The following is a 12,599-nucleotide window of genomic DNA, read 5'->3' as shown; positions in this document are numbered from 1 at the left end:
GAAAAGATGATGCTAACTACTGACTGTCTTTGCCAAACATTACCAGTAATGATGTCACTGTTATGATTAAATATTAGAATATTTTTGGAGCAAAACAAATCAAGATTCTGACTCTTGACACTTTGAAATTCAGTTACATTTCACATCAAAGGGTACAAAACTATTTATAAATTACTCAGCACATAATTTTGGTCAATATTTGTCTTGTGGAATATTTTAATTTTCTTCTTCAATATCACTTGCTTTAACTTCTTTTTTCATTTAAGTCTACCATCATCAGATGTTTATTATTTTGTGTTATTGCATGGCATGTCTTTACTACGCAACTTGGCAAAGACTGAGTTGCTTTATTGCAAAATAAAGGCAAAATTATCTCATCTAGAAAAAAGAGTACTATGTTCTAAGTAGAAGCTCCCATTAATTGAATAGAGAACTTAAAAATTTTATTTTAATTATAACTGGCATATCATGAAATAGTATAGAATATTAAGAGTATAAATAAAAGCAATTTTAAAAGTGAAAAATGCAGGATTTAAAAGTTCCACTTGTTAAATCCAGTATGTAATCAAAGTAAAGATTTTAATGTTCTTCCTGGCAGGGAGTTCATTAAAATTTCCACAGAAAAAAAGGTAGTTTAAACAAACTCATCTCCAAGTGGATATACATATACATGAACACTATCTTTTTAATTTCTGGTTAGACAGAAATTGTCTAGTCATCCAAAAAAACCTCTGGTATTTCCTTCTCCTCCTTCCCATACCTTTCAACAGGCGCTCATTATCAGGTTCAGTTCGGAGATGGGCCATGTGATTCATGGTGCGAAACAAAGCAGCATCTCTTCCCCAGTAGTCACTGTAGAGACCAGTAAAAAGTTCACCACCTGCAGACCATACATTAAAAAACAAAACAATTTGGTAATGCTCTACTTATTAATTTAATTGCATATGATAGGAACTGTATCATAAATGTGGCTCTTTAGTATTTGCTCAAATTCAGGTGAGAAGGCAAGTCAGTAAGTTACATACAGTCTAAAGAGCTTATGGACATAAGCTACCTACCTACCAGCACTGCAACATTTACAGTTGGAACAGCATGAGGACTTGAGCTCATTCAAGAGCTTGGCCTCCTTTTCATTAACTGACTTAATGACTTTGGGATAGATTCATACACAAAACATGAAGACATCAAGTTAACATCTAACCACATCTGCCACAATACCATCTGCATCTAAGGCAGACGTCAGGCATCTAAGTTCAAAAATCTCACTGTCATTCAGTGGCTGTCATTCCATATCATTCTAGTGCCTGGCCTTAGAGACACCTTACGCTTTTTCAGCACATAAATTTTCACCAGGGCAAAGACTCTGACCAGTGGTTTGATTCTGAGCACTTCCAGATGTACCTTGGTCTTGCTAATGAGAAGCAACAAAATGCTTGGTCCCAGAACTGGAAGCGACATGGGTTTATGAGGAGGCAGAAATAACAACAGGAGCCAGAAAATGAAATGAAAATGCAGCAGCAGGTTTCAGAGCTAAGGAAAAGAGCAGCGACAGCTACACCAAACCACTGATTTGGGCTACAGTGCATGGATATAGCTCAAGGCTAAACCATACCTGAATCTACAGATTAGACCTCAAACAGAGGAGTGCTTCCCAAGCATAGTTATCAGATTTGGCTCTGTGCAAAACATAGCTGAAAAAAAGATTCATTATTGACGCATATACTGAAAATACTGGAGGGCTGGATGCCGTTATCTCCCCAACTGGAGAGATAAGAAGCTGTACCTGCTACCTTAGAAGTGATTTCTATAAACAAGCATGTTTTACTAGGCTGAGGGGGTTTTTCCAGTCAGCCTACTGGAGCTGTTCCACTTTACCTGAAATAACTACGGTTTGGGTACAACTTGCTGGCTGAGGGGTTTAGGTGTTCAGTGGACAGAGAAAAAGAGACTATTTTAAATGTGGTCCAGAAATAACTTGTTTTCATATCCTTTTAAAATATTCACCAAAGCAGGGGCAAGATTGAGATCTCATCCATCCTGCACTAACTGGTGATGAATTATTTCCTGAAAAAATTATGGGAACAGAAATTTGGTCCCATTTTCAGAGGGCTTAGTCACAAATTAAGCAAGCATAGGAAAATATTAGAAATAATACACTGATTGCCAATAACTGTTGAAAATCTATATGTAGTTGGGTAAAACTAGATAATACATATGTCAAAAAATCCAGCTTATATCTGTCTGACCCATAAAATGGTGATATCAGATATATTTTACTTAAGTGAAATACCACCAATAATTCTAACTTTTAGTTATGCATAGGTGCAACTCCTCTTAACTGATCAAGCATTGAGAAGAACATATTTCATATCCTTGTGGACTCAGATTAGAAAATTTTTAGGTCAAATTTAAGAAGCAGACAGTTATTGTCACTAGGTGGCATCCTTATGTCAGGAAATAACACAGAAGGAATTAAACTGCATAAGAAGAGGGAAATAAATTATTTCCAGTTCGTGGCTAATCTGAGTGGAGGTTTCAGTGACATGGCTTCCTACCCTCTGATCAAAATAAACATGACTGATCCATTCAAATGACATTTACTGACATTTATAAAGTATTATAGAAAAAGCAAGAATTTTGCTTGCTGGTCTCCCTCAAAGTGTGAATTTTGTTTCTTTTAAGAGATATATATGAATTGAATTGAAGTCTGAATAATGATCCTGAAAAGTTTATTGTTTGGCAGCTGGGGCTGGTTCAGAAATCTCTGCTGTTTTGGAGTTGAGGGTAGCTTTGCCTTAGGCTTCACCGTATAAAGAGTGGATATTGCCTTGTAAAACACTTGATCATGATTTAGTGTAAAATATTGGCAAGTGAAATGAAAAGTAAGTATAAATTATAGCATCAGAAGAAGTGAAGGTTGCTAGAACTAGGAGAGCTTTGTTTTGTAAACAACATGGACCTGTTTAAACAACAGAATTTGCCAGTGTCTGAATAATGTTCCAAACAATCATCATAACCCTAATTAAGTTACATTAACTATAAATCCCCCTTTAAGAATTCCATTAGAAAAGTATCTCAGACTGTCTGGTTTTTATTTTTAATTATGCTGATGTGTAATACAAAACCATAGTGAATCTTGGAAAATGCATTGGTGCAGGATAAATGATTTTTCACATATTGCTAGCAATCAGGATTGACATTTATAAGTCCAGATGTTTAGATGTTTGGATATGAAGCCTATTCCTTCTGTTTGACATAGGTATAAAATGTTGGTATATGTAACTAACCTGCTGGTATGGCATTCTACCATATACCAAGGAAGTTAAACTGATTTTATCTGTGAGATCCTCCTAGGGGGAGAAAATGGAAGTTCCAGTATTGTTCCATGAAAGTTGTTGTACAGATACAGAAATTGTATCTGATTTTTACCTTTAATTCTTACTAAACTAAACATAAGACAAATATCAAGTGTGAGCAGACAGGTCATCTTGCCTAAGGAAACGATGAGACAATACTGCTGAGTGTGACGGGCAAAGATCTCAGCACAAGAACATTCAACATAATTCTGAGATCTTTTGCACTTTTGACGTTAAGAGGACCTTTTCTTTTCCTCTCCAATAGTCTTTTGCACATCCTTTAAATCCATGTTACTAATTAGAACACTGCTAGGTTTCTACAGGTGCTGATTAATTCTACATTTAGAGACAACCCGAGGTTTAGGTTTGAAAAATCCTGGCAAGACTTCTATTCTTTTCCACTGAAAAGCACCTACCACACATCGACTCATTCCTGTCTTAGTTGCAGGGTTTTAAACTGCTGCACATCACACTGATAAACCAGTATTTTCCCCACTCCTCACCTTTTCCAGTCTAATCTCAGCTTCACATGTATTTAAGAAATTAGTTGCCAAAATTTAAGTTTTCATACAGCCTGGTTAACCTGACTAAAACAAGAATAGAAACTTTCTTCTTTCCTTATTTAAATAAACAAACAAAAAAATCCCATAGACGTAAAAAATCTGTTTTAGCTTAAGTGATATATGCATACTTTTTAGCTAGCATTCTTTTCAAGCAAACAAATACATCAAAGTTCAGTTGGGACCATTTAAAAAATACCTTTATTTTTTTGCCCTTTTCTCAAAATATTAACAGAACCAAAACAAACTTTTTTTCTTCTAAACCCAAGAAATCCTAGATGACAACCCTTGAAGTAAAACAGGTTGAAGCATGTGATTTGATTTTAAAAACTTAATATATCCAAGGGTTTTCTATAAATAAGCTGTTTCTACCTTAGAAGTGGGTTTCCTTTGTTTGTTATTGTCATGTTTTGTGTACCTGCTTCAAACTGGAAGGTAATACAAACATAAGATATTATTCATCCATCGTCCTTCTTGTGTAAAATCCCCATTATATCACTTTCTACAAAATGGACTAGCTCTGTTATGAATAAAGGAGTAGAACATAATGAGTAGAACATAAGCAGCACATTTCATCCATTTCTTTGACTGTCAGCCAGTTATTACTCACATGACAACTAAAATCAGAATACCAATACCAATTCACATTTTTAGCAAGTTATACTTTTCACAGTAGGAAAAAAAAAACCCAAAATAAATTAACTATTGCTTAGCTGGTAAACTTCCTGTTTTCTGCCTGCCTCTCAAGTATTCTGTCTCCTGTTTTGAGAGAAAATGTATTTATTATAATTCATTATCTAGAGTGAAAAAAAAAAAGGCATAAATACATGAAATTGTTTTAAAATTGTAAAAATGGAAAATTATGGGAATGGATTCCCTGGATAGAAAAACATATTCAAATGTAGTTTAGGTTTTTCACCACTTGCTTGTGATATATTCAGGTAACAAAACAGACATAAATTAATTTCTCAGCTTTCAGGAGCTAGTGTGGTCTATGTTAATCAGTGTGCATGATCTGTTATAAAAAATAGTTTTGGCTATTGAAAACAGATGGGAGAATTCATTAGAAATAAAAGTCCAAAAGTTTTATATGCCCTTTATCTAAATATATACATTTTATTCAGCTTGTCTGCCATCCAACATCGATTCTGTTTCCTGATGCTGACAATAAATTGTTAAAAGTTAATTGTTCGTAAATTGAGGATTTCATCACAAGCTATTTTACCACTGAGCCAGATAACCTGTAATAAAACTTAAGACAGCATGGATATTTAGTTTTAAAGCCAAGTCACGAACTATTGTTTTCTTGAAGTGGGTATTTTAACTGATGTGTTGAAATACATGAAGAGATACAGAACAAGAGATTCTCTTTCTTCCTGAATTAATGTAGCTAAAACTGGTTCAAATTAGTGATGCTGCAAATGATCTCTCAGGATCAAGATTTCAAAAGCTTTTAAATGTTTGTCAGAGGTATGTAATCCTCACTGTTAGTCAATAGCCATGCTGGTGTAGGCTGCTGTCTTATTGTGAGTTGTAGAGGTGGAAGCAGGTTTTGAACTGTTTAATTTCACTGCTGGGATGTGAAAGTCTTTGCTAACGGGTTTGCATAAAACCTTTTCAAGGACATACACATTGGCTGAACCTACATGGGAGAGTGGAGGTAATTCTGGGGTGTAGCTTCCAAGGGTATGCTAACTCTATACCAAGAGCAAATTTCACTTTCTAAGAAAATTGGAGTGCCTGAAGAAGAAAGGAGCCTCCAAGCACTGAAGGAAAGACTGGAAGACTAGTCCTGAAGGGTGCATGGTGTAGTTGTCATCTTCATGGACTCCAGGATATTTTTCCTAAGTGTTGGAAGTATTTAATTCCAACAGTATAAAAAATATAGAAGCATAAATAAAGTAATAAACTCTTTGAAGGACTTTGTTATGCTTTTAAAATATCATTCTATGATTACTTGAAATTACAGAAATCCCAATAGAGGCCTAGAAAAACAGCCTGTTAATACCTTTCTTGGGTCATGTTGGCTTTGATGAAGGGGTGAATGTCTGTTTTTTATGTTGTATCAGTGATCTGATAAAAAATTCATTATTTTCTCCTGTTAATCTTGCCACATTACAGAATTGTTAGCTTTGTGAGACTGATTTTATAAGTCTTTGTCAGTGGATGTCCGAGACTCTGATCAGCATTTATCAGGGAAGGGTTTATTTAATGGATTTCTTTTTCAGATAATACTATGAGGATCCATAGGACCTCCCATAATCCAGGCAAACTAATGAATAGGCCAGAAATACAAGAACTAACCGTTAGTCTTGAAGTGCTCAGTGGGACAATCTGGCTTCCATTTAAGTAATAAAATTCACATTGATCTCACAGTAGGAACATGATCAGGTTAATTTATTTACTTAGTTCTGTCTGAGGAAAGGTTGAGAAGGACTTCAAGATTAGACCATGAGTTTTCAGGCCTACAGCAAATTCCACTGGCTAAGTCTTTGTTCCCAGGCTGAGCTAAGACTGGAATCTGTTAAAACTGAAGAAACAATTTAGAAATAAGGGAGGAAGAAAAGCATAACAATCTGTGCTTCATGGATTTTGGAAGGTCAGTCAAAATACATCATTTTTTTTCTGATTCTTTCATGACTTCTTAACCCACTAACTCCTAAGAATTTTAGCTGTAATTTTTGTTTAATGGGAATGAAGAAAATTTTGATGAATTTCTGCAATTTGAAAGATTTGGCATTGCTGGTGAAGCTTCCTGTTGTAAGTAATTTGTTGATATAAAGGAACACGTAAACCTAGCATGCAAAAATATATCTGTCACTTGTGACCAATACTTCCTCATCACCATGGGTGAGATATATCATTGTAGTTAATAATCAGAGATTTTAGCTGTCTTATTTTAAGATATAAAGTAAAATGTAAATGTCAAAGGACCCTGAAGTTCTCTAAGTTTTTTATTCCTGAAAAGTTATTTGGTCTAAATTTATCCTTTTTTTTTTTTTTTTTTTAGCTCATTCTTTTAATTACTATTATTTTGAATGTTCAGTTTTCATCTCATTTATATTTTCTAAAAACAGAAATAACTTTCACCCTTTACCTGCTGTTCCAGCCTATTTTTAGTCAATGTAATATTGCCAAGAGTATGTTTGCTTGATCACATAAAATGTTTTCAGGAAAAAAACATGCAATTTGCTATACTACAACTTCAAAGGTCCCAGGTCTACAGTGATATACTTACTAACAAGGCATAGAGGAGCACTGTCTCAGCACAGCTTTCTGGCACTGCAAGATTTAGACTGAATTATATTTTTATAACTGCTGAGTATAAGATCAAATCTAACAGAGAATCACCAGTTTTGGATAGTTTTGTTAGAAGGCAGCATTGGAAAAAATCTATTTTGATCTAAAAAGCTGTAATTTATATAAAAATAAATGCTTGATATAAAAACAGTTAAATTCACATTTTTAGAAGGTGCTTGTTACTCAGATTACATCTCAGTAGGTGAAAAATAATAAATTTTGTGTCTTTGTCTCAGTGGCATAAACAACTAAGCTAGACATATTGCTTTGCTTTGAAATTGTTTTTTCCAAAATTATACAACAATCAACTACCTCTTCAGGATGGCACGTGTCATATAACATCTACTCACTTCAATGAGACACCCTTGCTGGAGTTAATGCTGCTCGGGATGTAGTATTAATGTGGGCAGCACCATGAGGATTAAGTCTGACATGTGGAAGGTTGCAATGGAAGACTGACAACACTTCAGTGTGCTGAAGAAAGAGACTCAGAATGACAGATTGACAGGACCATGAAGCTTGTGACATAAAGATCATTACCAATTAAGATGGAGGTGAAGGAAGAACTGGGGTCAAAGGGGCACCTGCCTCGTCCTCTCTCAAATTTGTGCGATTCCAGTTGAAACAGATGATCCTTTAAAAAAAAAAAAAATCACAGCATAAAGCCTACAGGCAAAGAAAAAAAGACCTTAGAGACAAGTTTTAACTTTGTTATACTTTTGTAATTGATTGACTTAATTAGGGAGAAAACACAATTATGGTTGTTCACTGATGTACTAGTAAAAATTCTCCAGGTTTCTACAAATTATCTTTGTCTGTGCACTGCCCCAAAAGAGCCAGTGAAATATGCACTAAAATTGCTCTTATTTCATTTCTGTGGGAGTAGAGAGTGAAGATTCCTCTATCTTTTCTCCAAATTATCTAAACATTAAATAGATATCTAGCCATGGAATGTGTTTTCCCTCTTTAAACAATTTTTTTCCCAGTAGTTGTTAAATATATCATGCTGTGCTATCTTCTGTTGGTAGCTTTGTGATGTTTATATATCTTCTTCATAGAAGTGTGTTTAGGATTAATCCCCAGTTATGGTTTTCAAAGCAGGTGTGATTTCTGCAGTGGATTTAACAGAATATCAGTATAAAAAGAATATGGGCAACTTAGTTTAATTTGTCTATATAAGCCTTTAAAGGCTGAGAAAGAATTCACAATTCAAATTTTCATTTGCAATGCTACATTTGTCCCAGCTTTCCCAAAAGAGACCATTAATGTCTGATTAAAATATCAAGTGAGAGCACAATATTTTTGTAATTTATATATTAACAAAAAACCACACCACAAAACACAGGGATGAGGGAAATAGGTTAAATAGAGAGAAAGCTATGAAAGCTTCATAAAAAATACGCCACCCAGCCATCAAGTGTGTGACTGTTAAACATTTTAACAGTTTAACAGTTCCAGTTCTGTGTAACCATTTTACTCAAAAGTCTACTGAAATGTAGACTATATCAACATATTGGATAAATACAACCTATGTGTTCAGTAAACTAATCTCATGTTCACATTGCTAATAAACTAAGGCAAATGTTTTGTGAGGACCCCAAATCCACCAGAATTTTGAGGAGGATCTGCCTGGATCTCTTACAGCAGACATTCTCAAAGACGTCCAAAGGATTTTTAACCATAAAAATAATGTTTTATTAGACCTGACTTTTCAGGTATTCATTAGAATAACTCAGTATTTGTACAGAAAATAAGCTCAGTATATCTAGACTGAATAAAATAGTGTCCTGGTAGTCCTTATTTAAGAATATGTAGTCCTTTTAGTCCTTTTGTCCATATAGCAGGTTCTTTTTTCTGCTGTTGGTTACATTCATATCATTTTGGGGGGTTGTAGCACGTGCAGCTTAATCCCTAGAAAATTCTGTCTTTGAGAGATACAGAAACCTGATTATGTGTTTGCTCTCTGCAATGCTGTATTCCCCACTCTCCTTCAGATCATTTATCTATATTCACCTACCCCACCCTACAACCCACAAGTCTCTCTCTTCCCAAACAAGTGCAATTGCCTACAAAGAAAAATTAATGTTCTCTTTTAATCAGGTAGCTCTACTCATGACAGCTATGCTCTCCTGGAAAAAAAAAAAAAAAAAAAAACAAACCCAAACAGACAAAAACCCCCAAAACAACAAACAAACAAAAAACCACCAAGGAGCAAAGAAGCGGAAAAGATATTGACCATTGTGTGGGATGGGAAACTGGTAAGATAGTAATAATAATAAAAAAATATTTTTTTAAAAGGACAGATGGGAAACTGGTAAGATAGTAATAATAATAATAAAAAAAAATAAATTAAAAGGACAGAAAAAAAAAGATATAAGGAAGTGGGAAGTTGTAGAGCTGTTAATTCTTACTCATTGATAAATAATTGAATATTTCTATGTGTTTCATTTAGAACAGTTAATCTTGGATTTGTCACAAACACCTCTCCTGCAAAGTATTATTCACTCTTTAATCCTTAGATCAGCCGGACTGATGTACCTGTCTTCCATTCCCATCTGTCTGAATAATGCATGCCATTTGGCATCTGATAAAAGTTAAGATTCCCATTAGCTAGAAAGTTTCTATAAAAATGGGAAGTAACTCAGAATGCAGTTCTGAAAAAATAAGGTATCTGTTTCATGTCTACTTTAACTGAAAATAGTAAGCAAAAACCATATACAATTTAAGTAAAACTCACAAGGAAACAAGCCATTCAGAATCTCACCTGTCTAGAAGCTCCTGTGTTGAGCTAACCTTGGCACATTAGTGCCTGATGTTAAAGCTGATGCAGCAGAAAATAATCACCCTGGACAGAGACTGATGGTGCAGGAATATTATTTTCTGCTGTATCAGCTTCAATTGCACATCAGTAGTAGCTATTCCCCCTCTGCTGTTGGGTAAATGTCAAACAATGAAGAAATATTTCTCTGTGTATGGAAATCTCAGCTCCATTCCATACTTTTCAAACATCACACACCAGATATTTTTCAAAACTAAATACCATAACATTTTGGGTCAACAGCATTAAAAAAAAAGAGTAAGGTGAACTCAGGAAGGGAAAGAAAAACCTGAACACATGCAAAAGGATTAGGTAGTCATAATTGTCATAAAATGTAAAGGAAATATTTCTGAAAACAATCTGACATTATTTATTCTCTAACTAAGTATTAAAAATAAAGTTATTAATGAAAAAGTTTGTCTTCTGGGATCTCAACTAAACTGTCAATTAATTGGTTCAATAAAGAAAATCACCTAATTTTTAGAGAGAAAGAGGTACTAGTAAGTGGAGAGATACACTGAGAGTTAAAATTTTTCTAGTCTTAGTGCTTTCTGTTCACGTTTCCTCACAGTAAAATAAAAATGAACTTCTATGAAATAAAAGAGTAACAAATTTAAAACTGATTACAGAAAACCACATATTTACTCAGGTAAAGTGGTCAGGTGTGGAACCAAAATTATTTCAAAACAATACTTGAAGAAGTTGTATTATGCATACATCATTGTTTATAGTGTATGACTCATATTTAATTATACATATGGAATAGAACGTTTTTTTTTTTGTTTTTTTTTTGTGCTGTAGAACAAGACATGATCCCACCAGGGCATCATAAACCACACTTTGTACTCTGGTCTTCCCCTTGAAAAACACCACTAATATTCAGACCAAGGAGACTTGGTCAGTATGGAAGTCTTTCAGATGATGTGGAAGGATTTTGTGTCACTGTTCACCAATTTATAGTATTGCAATGAAAAAGCTGCTACTGTAGTTAATTATTCCCCTGAGAATCAGAATGACATTAATGATAAACACATTTCTTTTAACATTCATTACATGAATGTGATTAAAACAGCTAACTATATGACCATGGAGTGAAAATGTTAAGTAGTATGCATAGTATCCTTTCGTTATCTACATTTTAACAGCTGGAATTTCAGAATAAGATTGTAGCTTAAATATATAATCTAATGTTAACACTGAAGGTAGACAAAAATTTGGATTTCAGTGCAACTTGAAGAAGTTTTTAAGTGGATCTTACCAGTTTTGATATAAAGCAGGATGTGTATCTCATAAATGCTTGCAGATGCATGTAACTATCTGAAAAGTCACAGAAAATGTAAGCAATGACTCCTCCAAGTGAGATTTTCCAGCCTCACCTTTTAGGACAGCATACCAAATATTCCATGGTTGCAATAAATTATTCTCATCACTGAGGGAAGTAACTAAAGATGAGGTGCTAGATGTGTCAGAGATGTGCAAGCTTCCATGGAATGCCAGTTTAAATGAAATAAGTGTTACACATCAATAATCAGCTTTGAAGGCTAATACCATAATTCTAACCCTCCTTGCCGTTTGTAACATTGGAATCCCTTGAGAAATGTCAGAAGAAAACTGACAGTTTCCTCACAGATTATCCAACACAGCAATTCAACACTGCAATTTATTTTACAGGCAATTTTCAGCGGTTAGGGTAAAAATTACGCAAAATCACGTATGGAGGGCTGGGAGTGGAATTATAAATTTCTACATGTAGTTTGGGAAAAAAATTAGGTTCTAGGTTTTATTTATGATACCTATGACTCAGGAAACATAATATGCTTCCAATTATTATTAAAATAATAATGTTTAAAAAGAAATAGAAGATACTTCCAAGGGCATCGAGCATATTGCCATTAACTTGGTATTAATTGATGATTTTAGACAATGAAGAATAAGGTAGGCTATAAATAGTAATGAAGGAAAAGGTCAATCAAAGACATTAAAATTTAAAGACTGCATTTAATTTTTGTTGCAGAAAATTGCTTTCTCTAGGTGCCAAGTGCTGCTTTGCTCTGGTTCAAGACAGCATTTATGCATATGATTAATTTAAAACATATGCTTACTTCCATCCCTACTCAGCAAAGTACCTAAGCCTATTCTCAATGTTAATACAATGACTGTACCTTTTCACTAAACCAGGCACTTAAAATATAGAGGCTTTGGTTGGGTTTTCCTACAATATTATTTTTATGAGAAAAAATAATTTGATCTTCTGTAAGGGGATATTTTTAAACTTTAAATTTTTATTATCTTCAATGTAAAAAAAGCCCCGAAACCATATCATACTGGCATTTTTAAAAGGAAATTTAAATCATTTCAGAACCTTTAATTACATACTTAACTGTGCATGCATATGTTCCAACAGTATAACCACAGTCTACTTTCCAAGTGACTTGTGTCTTTTTGTGGTTGGTACTTTTTTGTGTGGTTTTGTTTGTGGTTTTGTTTTTTTTTTTTGGGGGGGGGGTGTTTTGTTGTTTTTTACTAAGTCCATGTTATTTATATTGTGGGACATAAAATCGTATG

General features: G+C 34.1%; 1 protein-coding gene across 1 annotated transcript in view; it reads right to left on the bottom strand.

The window, feature by feature from the left end:
- The window catches only part of SEMA3E (semaphorin 3E), a 66,486-nt gene that overhangs the window by 26,505 nt on the left and 27,382 nt on the right, over window positions 1-12,599 (bottom strand). The window contains exons 4-5 of the mRNA XM_010177662.1: window positions 7,757-7,850; window positions 761-880 (exon numbers count right to left, since the gene is read on the bottom strand). Coding sequence (XP_010175964.1) covers window positions 761-880; window positions 7,757-7,850 — 214 coding nt within the window. The remainder of the gene's footprint in view (window positions 1-760; window positions 881-7,756; window positions 7,851-12,599) is intronic.

The sequence above is a fragment of the Antrostomus carolinensis genome, unplaced genomic scaffold (assembly GCF_000700745.2).
Source record: "Antrostomus carolinensis isolate BGI_N321 unplaced genomic scaffold, ASM70074v2 scaffold2021, whole genome shotgun sequence".
Taxonomy (NCBI): Eukaryota; Metazoa; Chordata; class Aves; order Caprimulgiformes; family Caprimulgidae; genus Antrostomus; species Antrostomus carolinensis.
This window is presented reverse-complemented; position numbering and strand designations above follow the sequence as displayed.